General features: G+C 31.4%; 1 protein-coding gene across 9 annotated transcripts in view; it reads left to right on the top strand.

Moving 5' to 3' along the window:
- The window catches only part of enc (encore), a 75,869-nt gene that overhangs the window by 34,779 nt on the left and 14,161 nt on the right, over positions 1 to 26,929 (top strand). For 2 of the 9 annotated variants that reach the window (XM_065506270.1, XM_065506271.1), the window contains 7 exons: positions 11,906 to 12,058; positions 21,042 to 22,236; positions 22,288 to 22,444; positions 22,511 to 22,661; positions 22,729 to 23,064; positions 23,136 to 23,356; positions 23,497 to 23,739. In XM_065506270.1, the coding sequence (XP_065362342.1) occupies positions 11,930 to 12,058; positions 21,042 to 22,236; positions 22,288 to 22,444; positions 22,511 to 22,661; positions 22,729 to 23,064; positions 23,136 to 23,356; positions 23,497 to 23,739 (2,432 nt within the window). In that variant the 5' untranslated portion in view covers positions 11,906 to 11,929. Of the gene's footprint in view, positions 1 to 7,320; positions 7,696 to 11,327; positions 11,796 to 11,905; positions 12,059 to 21,041; positions 22,237 to 22,287; positions 22,445 to 22,510; positions 22,662 to 22,728; positions 23,065 to 23,135; positions 23,357 to 23,496; positions 23,740 to 26,929 lie in introns of those variants that run through there. The other 7 variants (XM_065506274.1, XM_065506273.1, XM_065506272.1 and 4 more) reach the window with 7 other exon arrangements.

The raw sequence follows: 26,929 nt of genomic DNA, 5'->3' as shown, positions 1-26,929 counted from the left end.
GAGTTGACAACAGCTTGATATAGTTATCTTCTTTTGCGGAAGTCTTTCGTAGTCTGCCTCTAATTGAATGATTTTCTTTACCTTTTAAAGCATTAAATAGTTTTGGCAGTTTGACGTTGACTGTGCCCCTTATTTTTTAAATTTTTAATGATGGAACGCTCAGCGTATGTACAATGCTTTGCACGACCCATATTTTGACTAACGGATATTTTTAGAGATATATTTCTTTTATTATATTTTTAATTCTGAAATTACTACTTACAAAGCACTATTATACAAAAACACGTTTTATTTTTGAAGGTTTTAAGCTTTTATAACTGTAGGATACAGCTGACCCTATTTTTTTGTCTGTACTAACGAATGGTATTTGTAATGTAAAACGATACATCATATTGCTTTCATTTGCAAAGCATTGTCAGATGCTAATTTAGAACCTCTAATCATTGTTAAAAAAAATATTCGTAATAACATCATAATTTTGTTCTAAATTTCGAAAATTTTATGTGTAATATTACTGACCCTATTTTTTGTCCGTAACTGTATATATAAAAATGGTGTAAAAAATGTATAGTAATTCATAAAATGAGAACGACTGGGCCGATTTCTGTAAACATTTTTGTCAGTTCGTATTTTCGAGGAGAAGGTTTTTACGAAAATTTTGGAAAATCGAAAATCGAGTTTTTGTATGAAATTTTGTGTGAAATTATTCCTTAATGGCTTTCCAAATGAAAAATAGAAAGTTCTCAGCCATAATCCGATAGATGGCGTTATACGTTGATTTAGACTTTGCGCAATCTGACAGGTGTCATTTTGGCATTGTAATTTTTCTTGCTGCAATTTATACGAGTTTTGTGTATTGTTAAACTGATTGCGGATTGTCGTAAATCACGCATTATATCCATATACGATAAAAGCATTACAATCAATTGAAATTCAGTGCTTAAAGTTGGGGCGATGCGAAGTTCGTCGGTTCCGCTAGTTTATCTGAAAAAAGCTGCAGGAAATATTGGATTATTTACCAGAATTTTCTCACAACTAAGGAGTATTGCAAATAGTCTTGCATTTTGTGATCAGTTAACACGAATAATAAATATACACAGTGACACCTCATTTTGGAAGGTATGTATCGTGTAAATAGAATGATAGTGGAAAATTGTGATAGCGATGATAGTGTGACTGAGTGCACCTACTTTCCAACATCCTCAAAAAGGAAATCAAATATTTTGAAAGGTACTTCTGCCAAAAAAGAAAAAAACATCTGTGCAAAATGAGATGTTAGTATTAGCCGTTAAAGAAAACTTTCTTAAGCTTTAACAAAACAGTTTTTTGTCTCTCCTGAAGAAAAAACGTATTTTTTCTTACATAAATAAAATAAATCATATTAATATGCACAACACCATCTTATGTTGTCTGATCAGATTGAAAAGCATTTCTTGTTGTGTTGAAAACAAACGTCATTTATTTGTATGCTAAATATTTGAAAAGTATTCAAATTAAATGTTTTTGTTAAGTTTTTAGTTTGATGATATTTTATTGAAGTAAATACATTGAATACTTTTGTTAATTTAAAAAAGCAGCAGAAACTACATAAATATCATGATGACAGTGATAAAAATTAATTTAAAAAAGTATAATTAATTTTTGCGTAAAATAAAAAACATTTTTAAGAGACATCAATGCACAATATTCTAAAATTATTCACATTGAAATATTGCCTCAGGTTACTCTGAAATTGGCATTTGAATTGTTGTTTGCGAAAATTACTTATGAAAATTAAAACTTGTCCAAAATTATAAATTAAGCTTTTTGTCCAAATAAAATTCCGATTTATTTTGACTTTTTTCAATATAAATATATATTGTATACTTGTTGACATGTGACCTCTTAAAAATGTTGATATAAACCTAAAATTCAACAGAAATAAATAATAAAATCAATAAAATATCTCTCCATTAAAAAACTTTTAAAATAAATCGATCGGTTCAAAAGTTACAGAGTTTTGGCCGATGAAAAACCATTCTGAGCCACTGTGCGACGGTCCCGTTCGATATAATGGGATTGCTCATATAAAAATTTGGCAAAATTTATAAAAAATTTACAAAATAAGCAAAAGACCAACTATTTCCCTATACATTTCTAAAATTGCCATTTGGGCAATGGTTTCTGTGACCATTTGCTTGTTTATGAAAAATATTTGCATTATACATTTTTCATATACATACATACATACATACATACATACATACATACATACATACATACATACATACATACATACATACATACATACATACATACATACATACATACATACATACATACATACATACATACATACATACATACATACATACATACATACATACATACATACATATATACATACCGATTAGGCTTCCTATTCGGGAAAAACTTGTCGGGAATATTAGTTTGGAAATTTCTGTATTTCTGTATTATTTCAGCACAGATTCATTGTGATTTGTTGCCAATCCAATGATTCGATAGATAATTTTTTTAGTTGTAACGGAATTTATTGTTAATCAAATGATTTTGTGTTCCTTGGAGGTAGAGTGGTGAATTTTCCGGTTTTTTTAAACCAATTTTTTCAAAAGGACGGTTTTTGAGTATTCGACAAACCGGGTTTTTTGTCTCGAATTATTCGAGAAAATCGAATATTTTTTATTCATAAGTTAACTCATTGATACTGATGGAATACCAATTATCGATGTATGAACTGGTGGAATACCATTATAACTCTTGACAAGGTTTAAGATTTCTTGCTTCCTATACGAAGATATATGTCGACTAGGGTATTTCTTGCGTCGACGTGGGATAACCTAGTAATCTATTTTATATTTAAATTAAAAAAACAAACTTTGGCAGATAGAAAACATATCAAATTCACCTGTAATAAAACTTTTTAATAGACTTTTTGGAAATTTTAAACAGTCAGAATTAAATGAAAGTTCATCTGATTTAAAAGCTCAGCTTAGTTTAACATTAAACATTAAAAGAAGTTCAAAATCCACACAAAAGATCTAATATTGCAACAACTAGCGAATTAAAACACGATTTTGATTATTTGGAAAAATTTTCAAAAAGTTAAAATAAAAGTTAATCCCACTTCAACTGAATGTGTTAGTCCTGTTTCATTTTTAATCTATATATATATAAAAGAGTAACGTTACTGACTGAATGATTGAATGACTGACTGACTGATTCATCATCGCACGGCTGAAGCTAGAATCACGAAATTTTAACTGTGGGTTCCTCCCTCCCCAAAACGATCCGATAAGAAGGGATTTTTGGAAATTCGAACGTAAATTCGGTAACCTTATATCTTCAAAACTAATAAAGATACAAAAAAACTTAAAATAGCATGTTACTCCATTTAAAAAATAAACACAGGTGTTTCGTACTTTTTGGAAATTCGAAACTTTTAGGGGAGAAAACGGGTAAAAACTGTATTTTGGTACTTTTTTGCACCCTATGTATATTTTAAACCAATAAACATAGAAACAAATTTTAAATCGTATTCTTTAATTAACAAAAAATAAAAAAAATATAAGTTTGGTACTTTTTGGAAATTCGAACCCTTAAGGGTAAAAATTGTGTTTATTTTTGGTACTTTTTCATAAAATATGTTTTTCTATAATTTGACATAGACATACGAATATTTTATTATGAACTCCCACCACGACGCAGATTTTTATTTGAATAAAATTTTACCACCGCAATGGGGATAAAAATGGTACCAAAAAGGGGATAAAATCGGGAAAATACATTTTATTTGAAATTATTAAGCCAATTTTGATAATTGTTTTAATATTAAAAATTAACTAACAGGATGTTATTTGGAACTCGAGTGAATAGGTGTATATTGGGCCAAATCCGGGTAAACATTTTGGTACTTTTTTTAAAACATATTTTTTCTTGGGCACATTAACACAGATTTCAATCGTTTGAGACATGTCTGTAGCATAAACAATTTTGGCAAAATGAAATATTTTTAAAGTTCGAACTTGATTGTTTCAAGGAAGAAAAGGGAAATTGGTACTTTTCTCCTAATGGTACTTTTTTTAATATTTTAAATTATTTCACTTATCGACATTAAAGTTAGCTGATATGTATCTGAGTGAAGTTTGTGTTAGGAATAGGGTACAATATTTAGGTACCAAAATGTGAGAACTGAACTATAGGTACTTTTTTATTCATCTAATGGTACTTTTTGAATTTTATATGACAATGGACTTAGAAACATGAAATTAAACATATATGGTCCTAAGTGAGTGTGAATTTTAGGGGTAGACTTTTTGGTACTTTTTCTTTAATCGAATGGTACTTTTTGTAATTTCTTCACCAATGAACCTAGAAACATGAAATAAAGCTTACATGGGCCAGAGTGGGTGGGAATCCACAAGTGAATTTTCTATAATAATGGACTTAGAAACATGAAATTAAGCGCATATGGTCCTATGTGAGTGAAAATTCAAGCGGATACTTCATGGTACTTTTTTTATTATAATGGTACTTTTTTTAATTTTCTAGAACAATGGACTTAGACACATGAAATTAAGCATACACGGTCCTATGTCAGTGAGATTTCTAGGGGGAGAGTTTTTGGTACTTTTTCTTTAATCGAATGGTACTTTTTGTAATTTCTTCACCAATGAACCTAGAAACATGAAATAAAGCTTACATGGGCCAGATTTGGTGGGCATCTACAAGTGACTGCTTTTTGGTACTTTTTCTATATTATAATGGTACTTTTTGAATTTTCTATAATAATGGACCTAGAAATATGTAATTAAGCATAAATGGTCCTATGTGAGTAAAAATTCAAGCGGATACTTCATGGTACTTTTTCTTTATTATAATGGTACTTTTTTTTAATTTTGTATAACAATGGACTTAGAAACATGAAATTAAGCATACTCGGTCCTAAGTCAGTGAGAATTGTAGGGGAGACTTTTTGGTACTTTGTCTTTATTCGAATGGTACTTTTTGTAATTTCTTCACCAATGAACCTAGAAACATGAAATAAAGCTTAAATGGACCGGAGTGAGTGGGAATCCACAAGTGCCTGATTTTTGGTACTTTTTTGAATTTTCTGTAATAATGGACATACAAATATGAAATTAATCGTATATGTTCTAAAGTGAGTGAGAATTCTAGGGGGAGACTTTTTGGTACTTTTTCTTTATTCGACTTTTTGCAATTTCTTCACCAATTAACCTAAAACCATGAAATTAAGGGAAACCACAAGTGGGGGCTTTTTGGTACTTTTTATATATTCTAATGGTACTTTTTGAATTTTCTGCAATAATGGACATAGAAATATGAAATTAGGCGTCTATGGTCCCAAGTGAGTGAAAATTCAAGGCCATACTTCTTGGTACTTTTTCTTTGTTCTCATAGGTACTTTTTTGAATTTACTATAATAATGGACCCAGAGTTTCCAAAAAACCAAAGAATTTCAAAACCGCAAATATAGGAAAGGCTACACAAATTTAAAATTCAAACTTGACGGGTTATGATTTATTTTGCATTTTCTTTAATAATGGACCCAGAAATATGAAATTAAAAAGAGAAGTAACACTCAGGCAATTATATGCCTATATATAATTGTGTTACTTTCTTTGGAAAGGGGATAGTGAGTAGAAGAAAAGGTGGTGAAAGGAGAAGAAAAGCTTTTTAATTGACAACTCTGCAATTGCGCGTTATGTTTATTATTAGTGCAGGTTGCACCGCCTGTGGTGGTGAGATGGCACATTAGTCAAGCCAACAACCTTTATTTAATTATTTTACTTCGGTGGCGTTTTAGTGTTATACCACCGAAGGAGGGCGCTGTGATAAATATAAGTTATTAGTAAACTAATAATTATTATAAACTGATGTTGTTGATTGGCAGCGGCTGGTAATCGAACCCAGGCCACAAATACCATATCATGCTTAATGATCAAACGCGCTAACCAATTAAGCCACAGCACCCTCTAAGTTTAAGTTATTTTTTAATAAAAAAAATATTTAAGCTCAATTCATAAATTGACAAAAAAAAAAGCCAAATACAGGTTATTCGAACCGGTTTTTGAAAGAAAAACCCTAAAACCGGTTTTTAAAAATTACGCTTTTTCGAATTATTCGAAACCCGGTTTTTTGTTAGTGTCGAATATTTGATCACTCTAGTTTATTGTATCGAAAAAATCTATGGATATAATCCAAGCTGGGAAAATACTGTAAATACAGAAATTAAAAATTTAATTTGTATGAATACAAATAAAATTATTTAAAGAAGAATAATTTAATGGAAAAGATGTACATACTTGTATACATTTTAAAATTTCAATTTATTAATATGTACTGGTTTATAATAGCTTTTTTAGATTTTTTTCTAATGATAGGTAAGACTCTAGTAATTTCTGAGTGCTAGGAAGCAGCAAGTATTTTCTCAACTCTCCAGTTAAACGGTTAACTTGCTCGATAGTTCCAAGATGCTCGCGGAAAACCAATTGATGAACTAGGATATTTATATAGCGCTATAACCATAGGGTAACATAGAGACGAGACTGAATTGACAAAAACCTAAGCAACAACAAAATACATGCTAGTCAATGTATTTTGTTGTTGTATCAAACATATGATTTGTTGTATTTTTGTTTGACAAATCGGAGTGTCTTGTCTCTATATATAATCTTGTCTCTATAAATAATTCTCTATGGCTATAACAGTGTTATTTTATAATTTGTCGTACCACAAAAAAGAAGCACTAAATAAGTAAAGAGTACTAAGTTGGCATCACTGTCTATTTCAACCCTTAAATGTTTACCTTCCACCCCAAAAGACTGACTATTCTCGTACATACTACTACAACAACGCTGCATACTACATATTATTTTGTTATTGTTATTACGACTACGACAATGAACGAGGACGACAATAATAACAACAGCAACAACAACGAAAATAACATCGATACGATACGATGTTTACCTTAACCTGTTCCAGTTAAGCTTTTACGCACAACAACAGTCGTACCAACGATACAATTTTATGTTATGCGAATGTTTGTTGTTGGTTGTTGTTTGTGTCAAATTGTTGTTCTGTTGGTTGTTTGTTTGTTGGTTTGATAGTTGTTTATTTATTGTTTATAGGAAAGAAGAATACATTAATTCGATGGATGGATGGGGGCATCATTACATTTATTTTAACTCACACTCAACTTTATGTTATTTTCGTGTTTTTTTTGTTTTTTTTTTAGTTTTAGAAGGAATTAGCAAAAACAGAGAAAGAGAGCAAGTTCGTGTATGTGTGAAAGAAAATGTTTTCACGATGATGACAATGAGAGCGAGCGTACGATGATGATTTTTCTTTTGTATGTTAAATCCATTTAGTAGCACAAGAACGAAATCAACCCAGAAATACTTGGCCCAGTATCAATTTGTACGTTTTCCCATAATGTCTGCCATAGATACGTGGACATCATCGTCGTTGTCGTGTACGGTAGAAGAACAACAGCAAAAATAGTTCCAATCAAGAAAAAAATAAAATAAAGAAAAAATAATATAAAAATGGAATAGTATAGTATAGAAATAATTTAAGCCAAATAAAATTATGATTTTCGCAAATAATCTGTGTATAATATGCAAAAAATAACGCTACGAAATCATCAATGTGTATTGAAATCAATTAAAAAAGGTGCGATTGTGAAAAATTTTAATGAAAAATTGAATTGAAAATTTTTAAAATTCTTCAAATACACACATACATATACCTATGTATATGAATATATTTACATGTGTACGTGTACGTGTGTGTGTGAATCTGAAAACGTGTGTATGTGTGTGTGTGTACATATAGAATTTTCGCCCATATAGATACACACTAACTTTAACCACACGTTCTGTGGCGAATGATTTCTCAAATACGAGTACCTATAATGTCGTGTTTTTCGTGTTCTTCGTTCGTTAATGTGCTTTAACAATAGCCAGCCATCAAAACAGGCTGTTTTAATGTCGTAAATTTTCTCGTCGGACGTCGTAAAGTGCCCTGTTTTATCAAGAATGAAAAAAAAACAAGAAAAAAAATTTAAAATTTCGAAAAAAAAGAAATTTGAAAATTCTATTATATGATTATTTATAGTGATTCAACACAAAACATTTAAAAATGTTATAACAGCTACATAATAATAAATCAAAACGTCATAAAAATTGTATCCAATAGATTCGATTTTCGTTTGATTTCGTTGTTGTTGCAGTACGAATGAATGGATGGATGGATTATACATATTAATCATAAAATTTCCCCAATTTTCTTTATTGAATAAAGCACATACAAATGAAATGATATCAGGAAGTGTATAAATCGTTTAGTCGTATCATAATAATTGCATTCAGACAATGAGAGTCAGTAATAGGATTTTGTTTATTGCTCAATTTTAAACTTTACTCTTCGTTATTTGTTTCTTTCCTCCGTTTACCCCAATATTCTAGCTCTCCCCGTTTTAGGAAATAATTACATCAAGTAAAATGCACTTGTACCATCTAGTTCTCTGCCACTTTTGCTCACTATTTCTCGAAATCTCTTTTTCTCACCCCCTCTCCCCGTTTAAATGTGGTACTTCCGATTTGTTTACAGCGCAAGTCCTTTCTTATTGACAGTTTGCTTAATATGTAGAATTTCATTTCTCGCCACACACAGCTGAACGATTGCATTTCTATCTCTTGACATTTGCTGTGCCGTTACTATTTCGCTCTTCCTGCTGGCCAGGTCATTTTGTTTGCTTCCATGTTTTGCAATTGTCATCGTACAAGTGTCCTACTTGTTCATACATATTTTCTTTCTTCGTTTTCTTTATTAAAATTCTTTTTTTTTTTTTTTGTTTTTGGTCGTTCTCTTGGCTTTTTTGTTTTAAGTGCCTGCCAGTATTGTTTCGTCCACCCATTTTAAGTTTTTCACATGCATACAACCAACAAAAATATCCACATACAAAATCATTCAGTCGGTCGTCTGGCCTGTTTTGCATTACGTATGTATGTACATATGTATCTATTTACTAAGTACGTACTTACTTACGTATGTATTGAAATGTTTATTATGATTTTAATATGCATGAATGTATCTATGTGTGTATGGATGTTTGTATCTGTGTAGACAGATATCCATACATAAATACGTGTGTACGTATGTATGTACAGATGCGTGTGCAAATTAGATGCATAGAGACATGTACTGCGGATATACAAAATAGATTTAGTTGTTTACCTTTTCTTTGATGCAACAAACTAAAACAAATCGATTTACTGACATTTAATAAAAATATCTATCTATGTGTTTGTTTATATTATAGTTCTAATAACAAAGTAATGAAAAGTGCAAATACAGATTTTTAAGTTAATTTTTTAAAATATTACACGTGTTTTTGTTGATAATTTTATTGATATAGCAAAATTGAATTTAATATTTATTTATTTATTTAAAATTCTATTTATGCCTCAAATAAAAAGATGTATTATGTATGTAGAAAATGTTCTTTTTCTTTTACTTCAATTGGGTCAATTTTAGTATGTCAGTATGTATACGAGCATGTATTTTGTATTGTATTGTATGTATATTATTCGACCTTCGGACGCAATACATGAAGAGTTCGTGTAGTTATTGTTTTATACATATTAATGTTCATCTAGATACATTCGAAGTTTTCTAGGAGTTAAAATGGAAATCATTTTCCCGTAAACATTTTGTATATCCCCTACTCCACTATAGTGGACAGATCAGTTCAAAACACTAACTAATTAATTTAAACAACGTATTGCAAATCTTTTCACAAATGAAACACAATTCGCACTTCCTCCTTGCTTTAAATTTTTGTTTCCTCCAACTTACTCAGAAACATACTGTAGTGGTCTTATAATTACAAGTTAAAATTCGTCGCTCCAGAGAACTAAATTCCAACATTTCCTTTGCAAACCGTATTCGAATCTTAATATTTTTATACCCTACACACCATAGTGGGGAGGGTATAATGCGTTTGTGCAGATGTTTGTAACGCCCAAAAATATTAAAGTATACCGATAGACTCAGTATACCGTTCGTCCGTCTGGCTGGCTGTCTGGCTGGCTGGCTGGCTGGCTGGCTGGCTGTCCATGTAAACCTTGTGTGCAGAGTACAGGTCGCACTTTTGAAGATATTTCGATAAAATTTGGTACATGAAATTTTTTCGGCCCAGGGACGGAGCCTATTTTCACCTAGTCGCCATACAAATGTCCTCTCGAAATTGGATTTTATCCGTGATAAATGTTTAATTCATATAGATATCTACACAAATTTCGCTCCAAATAAGTTTTATATATACGGAATTCATGTCATCAATTTTTATTATGATCGATCCATAATTAGTCATAGCTCCCTAATTTCATGGTGATCGGTCCATAATTGGTCATAGCTCCCACATAAGGCCCATTTCGAAAATCACTCACGAATATAAATTATTGAAATTTTAAAAGAAAAAATGTTTTTGCTCATTTACTAAGTGTTTTTTTATGCATGTGTTTTTTTGTGTAATGCACCCACGAATTTTCGACTCGTGTCGATATGTCTACAATATTTGCTGTCCAATTGTATCCTTTATTTATCGCGAAGACAGAAATGCACTTGTCTTAATGGCCCTACAAATAATTCTATCTACTGCTGGAGTGGTATTTCGTGTCATAGACTTCCTGGCTGAGGATTCAAACTCATTTGGCTTATTGTACAAGTGAAATGCACTAAATATCTTTTTTGGAACAATATAACTTTTAGGCGATAGCCAGCATTGACAGTTTTTTTTATTCTGATATCAGTCATTGTGATACATAGCTCGACACAAAAGTACCAAATATTTTTGACTTTTTTTGTACCTAATTAGTTTAGAAGATATAAATTTACCCTCTGAACATTCGAATTTCCAGAGTTCCCTTCTCAGTGGTTCTACTTTTGGGGGAGATGGACCTACTTCAGGTATTTGGCTTCAGGCCTTTGGGGTGTGCAATGATGAATAAGGCAGTCAGTAGCGTCACTCTTTAATATATTGAGGGCCTTTATTCAGAGGTAACTGCAGATAGAATTCGCTGTATAAGAGTTCCTAAAATATAGAACTACACACATTTGATCTGCCCTTAAACAAATTTTGTTGTAGATGGGGGGTCTTATTTTGTTCTTTGATATCTAAAACTATTGTATACTTAAACAAATAAAATACATTTCATTAATAAATAATGTTTAATAAATACTGTAAATAACAAATTTGTTTATCTTCTGGAATAAATAATAATAATGATCTCTTAATTTAGCCGTTTTATATGTATTAATTATTTTAATCTGAAAAAGCAATTTTCTAATCTAAAATATGTGATTTTTAAACTTTAAAACAAAAAAATTCTAAATAAAATAAAAAAATACAAGAAGTGCACAAAAGTGTTTTTACAACAAAAGTGACTAAATTTTGGTTCATTGCACTGCCAGACTATTAATAAATAAAATGATTTTCTTCAAATATAATAAAAAACTACTTTTAAACTTTCGCAAAAGAACATCATCAACAATACCAACAGCAACAACTACAACAAAATCAACAAGTAATTCTACAATAATAAAATTTTGAAAAAAAGACATAAATATTAAAAAAAAAAAATAATTTTTTTACAAAAATAAATCTAAATCTAAGTGATAAGAAAAACTTCTTATTTTCTTAGTTTATATACATATATTAAATTTAAATTATCTGTAAAAAACGGCAAAAATGCAGTAGTTTCCTTAAGGTGAATAATTTGTTTTAAAAATAGCTTCAAACAAAAAAATATCCAAATATACGAATTATTCAATTATGTACATCGAGTTAAAGTTTGTATTTTTTTTTGTTTTATTGCAGATTTTTTATATATTGACTGTGATTATGAGTTCCACAAAATCGCAAGTAGCTGTCGCTACAAATATTCCAAATCTATCATCTGGTCAGCAACAAAAAGATTATAATACAGAAGAACCGTTGGGCCGTCAAAATAGTTTTGGTTTAAACAGGAGGGTAAGTCACGCAATAATTATGAATACAAACATATAAGGTCCTCATGAAAATCTGTTCATTTTCACAACTCTAATAAATTTCCGCTACAATTTAGACTCGCAAACTTGAACTGATTTTGTTTACTTTTATTTAAATAATAATAAGGGTACTCATTTCAACGCTTATGTTTCTCATTTGTGCAAAATTGCAAATTTGCGCAACGTGTTCCATGCTTCCAGTAAGGACTCTTTTATCTGAACTAATGTGTTAAATTTTATTTGATGCACTCTCCTAGCTAATTCCTCCCAAATATGCTCAATTGCATTAAAGTCCCACTTTTTCGCACTTTGTTCTAAATTTTGCTTCTAAAAGTTGAGATAGACAAATTTGTCCATTTTGCCATCTATAAAATGCAAATTGCATACTGCGACAACAGTTCTTACTGGAAGCATGACGATTACAGGTCATTCGAGAAAACAAAGGATATGCAACTAAATATTTATCGCCCACTTTTGAATACCTTTTACTCTGTCCGATTTTGTGTTTGGCGCAAGAAATTGAGTTATTTTGGTTTTTGTGCAAAAGTTTACAGTTTTAATTATGCAAATTTTAGTTTTTGTTATTTTTTAGAGATATTATATAACAAATTTTTTGGTACATCCTTTTATGTGTAGTGCACATTTATATCAGACAAACTCTTGTCCGATTTTGCGTTTGAGTCACTGTATGTATTTTATTTGATTTTTATTTCTTATAAATAAAAGTAAACAAAAGCAGCTGAATAATCAAATGCACAATAAATTCAAGTTTGCGACTCTAAATTGTCTTGCAAACTTATCGGAGTTGTGCAAACGAATTTCCATACATTTTTTGACAGTTCATTTGCGAGAGTGTAAAAATGCAAAGATTTCACAGTTTACGAGGTATTTAAGCGTTTACATGAGGACCCTTAATATATAATATATTAAAGAGTGTGTCGAAGAAAAGATATACTTGAATTAAGTTAAATAAAACTTAAACCGTTCAATACCAAAAATTCTCAAAAATACGTACATTTATTCAAATATTAAGCATTAAAATATTGGCATATTACACGGTATTTATAAATTTATTCACTTTTTCCGGAAATCCTCCCTTAAAGAGCATTCCAGAAATATGAAGGCACTCTGTGCTGTTTTAAGAAACATAAAAGCCGTTTTTGAGGACACTCTGTAATATGGGAATTTTGACCTGGAAGTTGTGAAAGGTCTGCCAGTACATAATTTTTATAAAATTTTACCTCAATTTTTCGCTCATTCTTTGCTTCTAAGTTCTTTACCGCATTGCGATCTGGAACTTTATACGACTTCAACCCAGCATTAGCTTTGGCTCTGCGCTCAAACGAATCAGAGCATTTTACTTTTCGAGTTTCTTTTTTTCTGCAAGAAGTGTTCGGAGTTCTTCGAAAGAGTTGTTCGTCTTCTTTTGCATTACTTGATCCAGGTTTTCTCTTAGTCTTCAAGTCTTCCTTATATTGTTTAACCTTCGCTTTACCAAAGGTTTTTTATGTACATGGTTTACCAATACCCACCCGGGTGACACTACACTTCTATAACTATATAAAATAAAAAAAATATTAAACCAATAAAAACGAATTGGTCACCCGGGTGGGTGGGTATTGGTAAAGCGAAGGTTAATGACTTTTGAAACAGGCTGACGATGAACCTTCAAATATTCTGCTATTTTTTTAAAAGTCCATATTGGTTTTTTTGAAAAGTTTTAATTATTTTTTCACGTGCGTTTTTCGGCGACCATTTTGACCAAAAAAAAACACACAAAATTAAAATTATTCTTTATAAACATTTGTTCACTACACTTCCATACCCAATAAGCATTTTTACTGGAATTCAAGTTGAAAGCCAGTGTAATTCAAGCCTTGAATTATAGTCAAGCAATTGAATTATAGTTGTATTACATTTGATATCAATAGCAATCTCCAGTAAAAAGGAAACATAAAATATTTAATTTTTTCAAATAGTTTTCAAGTTTAAAACATATTTATATTTGCATTCAAGTCAAATTCCAACAAAATGTTCAAGTGCTTGAATGTTTGGGGCTTTGGAGCTTACTGGGTACAATTCAAATTTGTATGAAAACTATGTTGCTAGCAAGATTTCATTGATTTTGAAATCGAAATTTAATATAATAATTTGTTTTTTCTGATTAAAGTGTCCGTTCACGTTTGTAGTGCCTTTTTTGGAAATCGAATAATTAACCTCAACGTTTTTTACGTAATACTTTATATGAAGTGTGTGCTTCACTTGCAGGATTTATGAACTTTGACCTATGACTCCAGTTTTCTCTATCAATTAGTAGCAAGTTATTTAATTTCTCTATGGTATGTAGGTATAACTATTTCACTAGCTTGAAATTATGAAGTAAGCGATTAAAAAAATAAACTGTATACGTGTGTTTTGTATTGGTAGAAACTAATTACATCCCAGTAGATCTGGGTGACTATCCCGAATTTACATATAATTTAGGGTGACCACTAGTTGAGTAAATAGTTTCCTCCTAGACAGTTCAAGATAACTACTGGGTAATATAACTACTTTCTACATTACTTAGGGACTCCAAAGTGACAAATGACTTCATTCTAGATTTCCTGGAATGTAAGTATACGTAAGCAAAATGTAAATAAACTGTATGCAAATTATAACAACACAATTTGTTGTGCATTACAAAATCAATGTAATTTACATCAATGTGACTACACTCTAGATTACTTAGAGACACTTAAGTGACAATTGATTTCAGGCTAGATTACCTGGGAATATTATGAAAAATATTAACTAAATAGGTTGAATTAGTAAACAATAATGGATTCAGCACATGGGGTCACATTAGGCAATTAGTTGTGCAAGCCTTCTGCGCAATTTTTGTGTTTGTAGATGTCAAATTTGAGTTCAAAGATCGCCGAGGCCAGCCAAAAAAGTTTAAAGACCAAGAATTAGAGTCATTACTACATTAAGATTGTTGTAAAACTCAACAAGAGCTTGCAAAATCATTGGGAGCTATTCAGCTGGATTCACCCAAAAGCAGGGAAATTGGGTACCATACGAATTGAAGCCGAGATACTTGCTTGAACGCTATAAAAGAAAATCATGTTTGCACTGAATTATTACTTGCGATGAATAATGGATCCATTCCGAAAGCCCGAAGCGTAAAGATCGTATGTGAAATATCACAGGGAACCTGTACCGAAAGCAACTGATTCGTTTGAAGCGAGCATTGGCCGAAAAAAGCCCAGCATATGCGGCCAGACATGAAACCGTAATATACCATCATGACAACGCTTGGCCACATGTTGCAATATCTGTTAAAAAACCGTTTAGAATGAAGTGGATGGGAAGTTTCGCTTCACCCGCCTTATAGTCCAGAACTTGCTCCGTCCGACTACTATTTTTTTGATCGATGCAGAACGATCTCTCTGGTATACCCTTCACTTAAGAACAGAGTAACCTAATGTATCAAAATAAAAGCTGAAAATTTGGAAAAAAATTCCGCATTTTTAAGTCATACACCCAATATTATTTGCAACAAAAATGCATTAAAATTCCATGTTGTATTCTTGCCTGTGACGACGTGTGTTATTTTTAGTAATAGTTTTACTGGACTATTTGAGAGCCATATTCACCATATATTCCATTATCCAAATAAGCTCTAATAATTCCTAAGCTATCACAAAGGATTATATAAATATTTCTATTGTTTTTTTCTTTAATTAAAAAATAAATTTTTAGCCATTTTTTTCCAACGAATTTAAAAATTTTTTTCATCCAGAATTGGCAACACGGTATTGTCAATTACTGTCTCTAAAGCCTAGTACTCTGTTCATATTTGCGAAAAATTATGGTTATGGAAAAATTTTACATGCTGTTTGACAGCTACCTGTTGGTTTTAATTTCGTGCAAAAGGAGGTTGCCAGATGTATTTCACACAATAAAAACAGGGTACTGCTTTTTGCGAAATTATTTCGCATATATTTCATTCCAAATATTTTATATGTAGTTTGACAGCATTCACACGAAATTTTGAACAGAGTACCTAGCTTAAGGGTACACTGACAACTTGTAAAACTGCTGGGATGTTATAAAAGATTTCAGTGACAGGATTACACACCAGTTAAGCATGTAGTAAATGCATTCCTCGTAGACAGTAATTGTCATTAATGTCTGATCACTTGCCTGATTCCAATTTATATATTTTGGGCCATTGGATACGTATGTGTTCTATGTAGTGCAGAGAGAAGTCAGTTGGCTACTTTATACATCACATGTAACCTAGCATGAAGTCAGTTGTCACTTTAGTGTATCTAAGTAACCTAAAAAATAACCACAGATTCGAGAAAATAATGGGGCTTATTGTAATCAAAAAGGGTCAATGCATGTGCACGTGTTAAAATAACTAGTCATCTGACTACTTATTTAACTAGTTGTCATCGCATGTGATAAAATCACTAGTTCGGGACGGTCATCAAGAACTGTTGGGTAAGAACACACACGCATACAGTTTGAACTTCTACTCCACTACTCTATCCTTTTTAAATTAGCAATCGAAACTCTATATGAGAAATAATAGTTGTTCTACAATGGAGACATGTCTCCTCTACACACGAAACTTACAAATAAATACAATATTCGTGCACATGCAACAAACAATTTAATACCTTTTTCTTGTTTTTTTTTAATTTTTTTTATTTTATTCTTGGAAATTCGATGTCAATCAACACGGGTTTCCTAGAAACTATTATTTCGTTTAATTACGCAATTTTGTACTTTTCGAGTTCAAGGTTTATTTATTATTTAGACTTTGTTTTTCCTTTGCTAGTTGCTTTATTTTCCATTTAATATGTTCATGTTTTGATTTTTATATTTTTCTCTCTTTTTTTGTTTTTGTATATTAATAGTGCATATTTTATATTCGAATTTCGAATATATGTATGTACATGTGAGCATGCTAAGATGTATGTGGAAGTAAGTTTTGTATATGAACAGCTTTACCGTCATTTTCGATATCGTAAAATAGCTTTAGTCACCTCAGTGTGACGTTGTGTTATTACATGCATACATAGGTACATACATACATATGTTGAAAATCAGGTTAAACCTAGAACTATGGGTTTTTCTAGTTGGTTTTAATTTTTATTATTAGGTCACCATCACCAGTAATTACTGGTATTGGGCGAATGTTTGATGAATGTTAATACTTATGTAGGAGTGAGTAGGTACCTAATACACAATACACACAATAAATGAGACAATATTTTAATGATCGAAGTTATTATAATTGATTTATATAAAATGATTAAATATGTATTAATATAATACAGATATTAACGGATTACGGATTATACATACTTACATATCCTCCATAGTCCCAAGGAAAAAACAAGCTAGGAAGTCTCTAAAAAGTTTTTTTTTATGCTTCTGGAATAAACAATAGAATAAAAAATTTGTTCGAGTACATACAGGACGAAAGGATTCTGAGATATTGTACGTGCAGCCAGCTGGACATTCGTAAACAAATGAAATAAAAAAACGTATTTAAATTCATGAAAATAATTATACTCCTGGATGAAAATTGATTGATTAGGAATGGTACTCCGTTTTTCCTCTTCAAAAGTCAAACAGTTTTGTTCCACCTAATTTTCTTCATCATCAGCAATATCTTCAATATCGCTTTCCATGAGCAGGTCAACAATCTGTTGCTCTGTAAATTTACCTGGCATTTTTTTCGTAATAGGTTCCAAATGTGCAGCGGGCTGGACATGTAAAAAATGTTAAAAGAAGAGCTTAACAATAAATTTAACCTTCGCTTTACCAAAGGCTTTTTATGTACATGGTTTACCAATACCCACCCGGGTGGTACTGCACTTTTATACATACAGTGTTGGAAAAAATAATAGAAACGAATGGTTTTTTTTTAAACTTTGTAAGTATTAGTCAAGTTTAGTTTTGTTAAAAAAAATGTATATGCAGTTTTGTTTATCAGACATACAGCATAAGAAAAAACATAATCATTCCTCTTTTCATTTATATTTTAATACATTATATGACTAACAATGAAAAGAGTCAATATTTTTACTGGATTCTACTTTTAGAGGCATATTTTTATTTTTTTTTTGTTAAAAACTATCTTATATTAATATTTTGTTGCTCTACCTTTGTTTTTCACAACTTCATTGCATCTGCGGCTCATGGAATCAACCAATTTCTATGCAAACGTCCTTGTCAATGTCAAATCTTTCTTCCTGGATTTGTTCCCATAATTCGTCCTTATTTTTCGGACTGAAACCCTCTAGCTTCCTCTTGAGCACTCCCCAAAGGTGTTCCATTGGATTAAAGTCCGGTGACTGCGAAGGCCATTCCATAAGAGGTACTTTGTTGACAGCAAACCGGTCTTTTGCCAATTTTTAGGAGTGCTTCTGACCATTGTCCTGCTGAAACTCCCATCTGAAAGGCATCTCTTTCTCATAAAATTGAAAAATTTAAATATGATTTGCAATATATTTACGTAGTCCAGGTTAAACTTCCTGCAGTGATAAGAAATTGATTTGTATTAAGTTTGAAGACTGTCACAATTTTAGTTCTGCAGATATTCGAAAATAACTATTTACTTTATATGGGTGGTGCCACCAAAACCGAAATACATAACTACCATATCATAAGAACATTTCTAACTGTAATGATATTCTCCAACCTACAGCCAACGATATATTCCAATCTATTGTGAAATTATCTAAATTCTTTGACAATGCAACCCCTGCCAGTGACATTTATGTGGTCAATTACTAACTCCTCTTCGTCAACTCACATCTTTCAATAGTCCGGAGTGACATTATACCATCTACTAATCTAATTTTGGCAAATTTTATATTACCAATGATGACCCCAATACTAACTTTATCCAAATTCTATAGCTGTATACACCATTTCCAATTAGATTTCAGAAATTTCTAATTGTATTTCAGAATTTTAAATTTGTATTTCAGAAATTTCTAATAGAAATACAAATACTTTCTTCTTCTGAAATACAATTAGAAACTTCTGAAATACACTTGAAAATGGTGTATTACCTGACATATTCAAGCCTAGTGTCCATCTCCACTCCCTCCCTACACCACCATAGTTGGGAGGGTATAATGCGTTTGTGCAGATGTTTGTAACGCCCAAAAATATTAATCTAACACCCACTTTAAAGTATACCGATCGACTTGTAATCACTTTCTGAGTCGATTTTATAATGACTGAAATCGGATCGTTATTTCATCTAGCCCCCATACAAATGACCTCCCGAAATTGGACTTTATTTACACTACATTTTACATTTCGCTCCAAATAAGTTTTACAAATACGAAATTCATGTCACCAAATTTTGTTACGATCGGTCCATAATTAGTCATAGCTCCCATATAGACCCGCTTCCAAAAATCACTTTAACGTGCATTAATCTCTTGGTATACACACAAAATTCTATCTTAGTTATATTCAGCACAAATAAGTTTTATATAAGCCGAACTCGCACCGAACTTGTGCCGATCGATCCACAATTAGTCATATAAGGCCCACTTCCGAAAATCACTTTAACGAGTATAAAACTCTTAAAAATGTTGGTATTCCAATAAAATTTTATACAAATAAATTGGTCCAGATTGGTCCAGCTCCCATATAAATTTAAAAAGAGAACTGTTTATAATTATCTTTTCGGTATAATGTATCATATGGTCGGGTTCAACGACTATACTTTCTTTCTTGTTTAATATTTCAGTTGTGTAAAAAATATGATCGTTATTTTTAATCGATTAATTCATTCTTGAGTTTTTCTAGGGTAATTTGTTTACTATGAAGCTAGATTTTAACAAACTGTATATGACCTTCTAGGGGAGATTTTATGATGTTCAAAATATAGTTTGGTAGACAGATTTTTATTCCTGGCGGAATTGGATTAAACATTCAACATTACGTTATTGCCAAATTTTTAAATTTTTTTAAATTGTTAAGTTTTAAATAGAAATTATTAAATTTTTTCGAGATCACTATCAGTAGTCGTTGCCTATATTTGTGTTATGTTGATCATTATAAGTTTAAGCATTAAATTTTGAGTTCGGTAAGATTATGGAATAAAAAACTGTTCAACGCTTTGTTTCTTTTATACAATTACACCAAATCCTCATGCGTAGAATCATTACCATCATAAATCATATTACAATTAGTTGATTGAATGTGGTCGCCATGTTTCACAAATGTCTGGAATGTCAATTTTTAAACTCGTTATTTCATTGACGGTATAAATAAACTTTTCTTCGTATTACCAATGATAGATGGCCATGTGTTCCGAAGAGATTACGGTGTTGGGCCATATGAAATAATATTTCTCTAGTATTTTTTCTATTTACATTTGTTTTATGTATATATTTATTGATCCACTATCAGTTTACGATCCCATTTAAACTAAATAAATATTTAAACAGAAAAGTTTATCATACATGTATAATTTTGGGGAAACTTAATATGTATGTATTGCCTAAATAGTTAAATGAATACCTTGTTTGTTTTATTATAATTTGTTTATATCTTAATGGATATCTTCTTAAATAACTATAGTTTTTAAGTAAACCCTAATAATATAGAGAATTATACATATGAATGAGTAGGTGAGATGCGTTCCTTACCAAAATTATTTTATTTAATTTATTCAACTGTAGAGTTTTAGTCAAGAATGGTTGAACATCTAAGAATTTAAAACATTCCACTAATTTGGTCCATTTAATCAGCCGTTTCATGTTTTTCGTGTTTTTCCAAAATACGGTTTATGTGTAAAGAGCGAGTTTTGCATTTCACCTACTCATATGTTACCTACCATATGCCTAATAAATTATATTTTGTAAAATATTTTGTTTTATTTTTATTTTAAATAAACCAGTAATTATTTTATTAATAAATGAATTTTAATTTTATTTTAGGGCAACATGAAAGGAAAACATTTAACGAGGAGTCATGCTATGAGAGAGGCGACTTCGCCGCCACGTACTCCAACACCACGAGCGTCAGAGTCTTCATCGCAAATATCACCAAATGGTTATCAGCAGCAACAGCAACATCAGCAGCAACATATGGATGTTAATGAGGGCAACAATAACAATAATAGCAATAATAAATTGCATACACAATCATCAGCCACTCGCGGCAATTCACCAATAATCGATACACCAACTGTGATTGTAACTAGTCAACACAAGCAGCAACAACAGCCACCACAACAACAGCAACAGCAACAATCAAATGTTGCTCTATGTAATGAAACTGAATTTCCAAAATTGAGCCCCCCCAAATCCAAAAGCGGTAGTAACAGTAGTGCTGTTGGTGGGGGATCTGGAGTAGGATCTGGTAATAGTTCTAGTAGTAGCAGCGGTGGTAGTGGTGGTGTTGGTGTAAACACAAACTGCAATAGCAACCAACAACGTATTAATAATGCTTTGGAAGGTCACAATAACAATAATAATACTAATAATAATAATAACAACAACAATAGTAGCAATAAAAAGACAAACGGTGATACTGCAGGTGTTAGTAATGAAACGCACAATAAAGGCACTAACAATGTGAATATGAACGCTGGGACTGTAAATAAAAATTACAATCAAACGCAACAGCCGCAATTCAGTGCTGGCAATGCACTGCAGAAAGCTTTAAATGTCACTGATAATACACAGCCTACTCCAATTTACAATTCTCCTATGAACTATCAATTGCATCCCAATGATGTCAACCGTGAACAGCAGCAGCAACAACAATCGTATATCGTTTACGATAAGGAAAATCGTTGTCCACGCAATGACAGCCAGAACAGTATGAACTCTAATGATGAAATGCATTATGAGACGCAGCAGCAACAACCACATCAACAGCAGCAGCAACACCAATCACAGCAGCATCACCAACGTTCGGGTGGCGGTAAAAAACATCGCACCAATTCAAATTCAAAAGGATCCAAGCCTCGATTGAAGAATATGGGCAGCACCAACAGTGGTGGAGGAGGTGGCGGCAGCGTATCTAACATGGGTACTGGTGGAGGTGTTGTTGCTGGTGGTATAGCATCCGGCAGCATTGATGGCAGTCTAAATAGCAGTAACAATACATCAGGCTTCATTTCAAGAGGTTTGTATCGACTCGTTTTATAAAAAATTGTATCTATTTTTATTTCTTTAGTCTTCACAAATTCAGAAAACTCCAACGAACAATACACAGATCACGGTGGTACCGATTTGCTTAGTTTTTTCAAAGAGACCCTAAACAAGAACGTCAAAGATCGTCAATTTTTGTTGAAAGTCGAAAAGGATTTAATTGAATTTGTGCAGGAAGGAAAGTGAGTATTCAAACAATATATTAATACATTGAACTAAGGTCGTATTGATTGCTTTATTTTGTATAGTCGAGGTGAAATACGTTTTCCTCAAGCCTCCTCATACAATCGTATGTTGATCCATAGAACGGCTGCCTTTTTTGGCATGGAACATAATGTGGATACCGAGACTCAACAATGCGTTATTGTAGCGCCGACTAAAAACACTCGCATACCAGAAGTAAGTAGTGAAAGTAAATAATGAGTTATTGATTGGCAGGAGCAATATTTACTATCATGTTTTATAGATTCGATTTAAGACACTGGTCATTAATAATCGTGATGATTCACGAAAGTCTATATTGAAACGCGACACGCACAGTTTTGATGAGGCTCGCCAGAGCAGTTATTTGTGCCCGGACCGAGGTGGCATGCTTGATCGCAAAGCAAAGAGTTTTGAAGAACGCGAAGAAGATTACGATCGTGCCCGATCGCGCATATTTAATCGAAGCCAAACCGAATCATGCCCTGGCGGAGGAGGTAGTACGGACGATGACAACAACTACATTAGTTGGACCAGTTCTGTTGATCAGCAGCAATTTTCACGTGGACGTGCCAGTGGAAAAGTGTTGAAGATTCAAAATGTAAGTGGATTTTCAAAATATTTTCAAATTCCTAAATAATTGTATTGTAATATCATACATAATATATACAGTCTCCAGATGGCCGTGGCGGCAGTGTTGTTCAGAAATCGAATAACAACTTTGGCAATTATGGTGCTCCCAGCCAGGGCGGAGCCCCACTTATACGCGGTGACTCGGCAAATTCCAATAAAAGTATGGGCACCGGCAGTGGAAATGGAACACGGATATTTTCTAAACAAGATTCGGCCGGCAGTTCCAATACATCGTGGCGATTATCTCCATCAAGCAGTGGGTAAGTTCTTTTTTAAATTTGGAAGCTTCCCTCTCTCATGACTCAATGTAAAAACAACTTTACACATTCTTTGTATTTCTGAGGAATAAAGAATAAACTAAGAAGATAAAATTCTTATTTTTAAACACTCAATTGTTTAGCTATAAAACCCAAACGCAATCGATTCGTTCCGATTCTGTTACGCCATCACCAACCGGTGGTTATGGCAGTGATGAACCCCATTTGCCAGATCATCCTTCAGTCATCGCAAACAGGGAGATCAGTGAAGATACAACATCGCTTCCTAGTGGACTAGTGTGGGCCGTCACAGATATTTCGAATGTGCCAAAAGGCAGCATTCTAATAAATCCGCAAACCTTACAGCCAATCCTAAATGCAGACGGGTAATTTACAAAACTTTAACCAACCAATCACTACAATAAAATAAAAGAAATCAAAATTCTGTTCTGTTCTTCCGTTTTCATCAATCACTAATCAATTTATACATTTGGACGATTGAGAATATGCATACGCATTTCAACATTGTCGAAATTTATAACTTTTCTTTTGTTATTGTGTTACTTTTATTATAATTACTATTGTTATAATTTTAATTACAAAAAATAGTTTTCAAATACATAGTTTGCAAAAAAAGTTTATTTTTCTTTCGAACTCTTTCTCTCTCCCTCTCTCTTTCTATCTTACACACTACGAGCTTTCCAAACCCGTCAACGCTTACAAGATCATTATAATGTCTAATTTGATTTTCATATATATATATAACACATATTAAAATACATACATACGTATACTTTTGGGCACAGAAATTTCTCAATTCATTTGTTCATTTTTGCAATAGTCTGGAAAATTTATATTTTTCTTTTTTTTTATTACATTTTTTTTTGGTTTATTTCACTCTGCTGGACATTTAAAAATGTCTGTTTATATTCATAATATAGTTGTAAATATATATACAAATACTTCTATAAACAAATTATTAAATTTGTACAAACATTAATATTGTATGTACTTGGTCCATTCTTTTATCATTACCTGCTACTTTTAAAGACATCCAAATCTTTTAATGTTTCCACTCACATATAAACTCTTTGCAAACTATTATTTTTACAATGTTTTCTTTTAATATTTAACATTAATTGGCATATTCAAATTAAATTAAATTGTTTGTTCACAAGTTTTCGTAAATTATCTGTTTCTTAAGTACTGCATTCCATATGAATACATACAAAATAAATACAAAATACATATATTTTTTATTCTGCTTTTGGCTTACTAAAAATCTTCATGCTTATATATGTATACTCACTAAATAAACGAACGGCATTAACAACAAAGCAACCTTTTAAATATTTGCATATGTTTGTACTATAATATATATCTTTTCGAACTTTAATTTTTTTTTATCTTAATGACGTATCCACACTCGCAAGGAATACAAATGTATAGAGCAATTTTCTAGTTGTAATACTAAAAGTTATTGAACAGTGTTTCAAGACAATATTAATTATAAAACTCTTATTTTATCAAAGGATAAAAAAGCTAAATTTCCATACCGAATTTGTTTTATAAACCATAAATAAAGTAAACATTTTATTGCGAATGAAGGGTAAAATTTTTAGGGATAGGTAGGATGGGTTACAAAGTACACATCAACTCAGAGATCTTCAGCATTCGTTCTGATTCTCTTTAGAATATGATATAAACAGGAATAGGTATGTCGCATGTGTAAATAAATATCTAACCCCCGATGAAAACGGCTCTACTATGCATTAACCCACCTCCATTAATAAAAAATAAAATTTCACCCAGTATATGACTCGTGAACCGTTTACCTAAGTATACATATAATTCTATGGCTTTGTAACCTAATATAACAACAGATAATATATTCTCTGGTTTCCAAATTGATAGAATAATTATTTTTAATATTTTTTTCTCTCACCTTCGCCATCCCGTAAGTTTTTTTTGTTAATTTTCGGGTAATGTTTGTCGGAAATTTTCGGGAATTTCTTCAATAGTTTTCTTCTAAAAGTTACAATATTCATATCCATAGATTTTTTCGGTTCTAACAACAGATAGTCAGTTGGCAAAGAAATATTACTGTTGAAATAACCGAATTTTTTTCACTCAACTCAAGCCACAGCAGAAAAATTTCGTTATTAAGGATGAACCAAATTTAAACGAATTATTAAGATGCCTAACATTACAACTTTTAGGGATATTCAATGATTATTATTCATATTTAGAGAAAATTATAATAATAGTCGTTCAAATTTGTTTATCTACAATCAGATTTGAAAATTTTCTCTTAATACGCATCTTTTATACAATTAACATGTTGGAAATTCTTAAGGTTTTTAATTAAACAAAGAATTTATTGATTTTATACTGATTAAAACTACGACTGTGACAATACCGAGCAAATGCAACTATTAAATTAGAAACCCTTATAAAGGCTGGATCAACAACCAGATATAGTTATTTTATACATCTTTTAAAACCCTGGTAAAATTATAAGTTTATTTATTCGAAAAAAATTTCTGGTTTTTGGTTAATTTAGTGTTAAAAAATTCCCGGGAATGAAACGATTTTTTAATTTCCTCCCGGGAAAGAACAAAGTCCCGGAAATTAGGAATTTAGTGCCAATTACACTGTCCAACAAATTGATACTTTTTGATTGGAACAGAACAGCGACCCTATAATTCTGAAAGGGCATGTTGAGTAGAATTTTTTGAGCCTGAATTTTTTTTTACAGTGGGTCAAAGTTTTAATTTTTTGATCGAAGGTAGCATTATACTAACTGGAAAAAATGTTGTAAGTTAATGTCTAAGAGAATTCTTATTGTCAGAGTTATATTGTGGAATTTTATGGGGATAATTTTTGTGGAAGATCTTAACACCCTATCTCCTATCTTTAGGGGTAAAATTGACCACTTTTTCGAGAAAATCGAAAAAAGTCCTTTCAAAAAATATTCTACGAAACTTTTTGCCGTAAAATTTCATTGGGGGTCACCAAAGACACAAAAGTTGTAAATAGAGCCCTTTACGCTTAATTAGCAAAATTACACGCCATATCGGGTCTCACATTATTTAAAAATATCTCCAAAAATCCAAGTATGATCCAAATGAGCTGAAATTTAAAATGTAAATAGTCCATAAGGAGATCTACAAAATATATGTTATAGGTTTATTTATTTATTTTTAATTCTGCTCGATCTTTTTTTGGTTTTTTAGATATGGCGGACCTACGAAGGTTCGAAATTTTTTTTTTAAATATTATCTATATTTGCTATAAAATTTCGAAAACAATAAAAAGAACATGCTAACAGTTATCTCATCCCTATAAAAAGTTACATGCATTTAATGTTGGAACATGAAAAAATGGCCATATTTTTTAAGTTTTTTCCCAAAAAAGTCCCTATATTTTTTCTTTTGTAGAAAAAAATTTTCTTCGGGACTATATAAAATTTGTATATGACCCGAAAAGAGAACCTAATGCAAAAGCGTGTAAAGTAAAACTTGGCTCTCTTAAGTGGACCTAGTCACCTCCAGACTTATCCAAACTTTTACATTT

Source organism: Calliphora vicina, chromosome 3 (genome assembly GCF_958450345.1).
Source record: "Calliphora vicina chromosome 3, idCalVici1.1, whole genome shotgun sequence".
Taxonomy (NCBI): Eukaryota; Metazoa; Arthropoda; class Insecta; order Diptera; family Calliphoridae; genus Calliphora; species Calliphora vicina.
The sequence above is the reverse complement of the archived record's forward strand: the minus strand, read 5'-3'. Positions and strand labels throughout refer to the sequence as shown.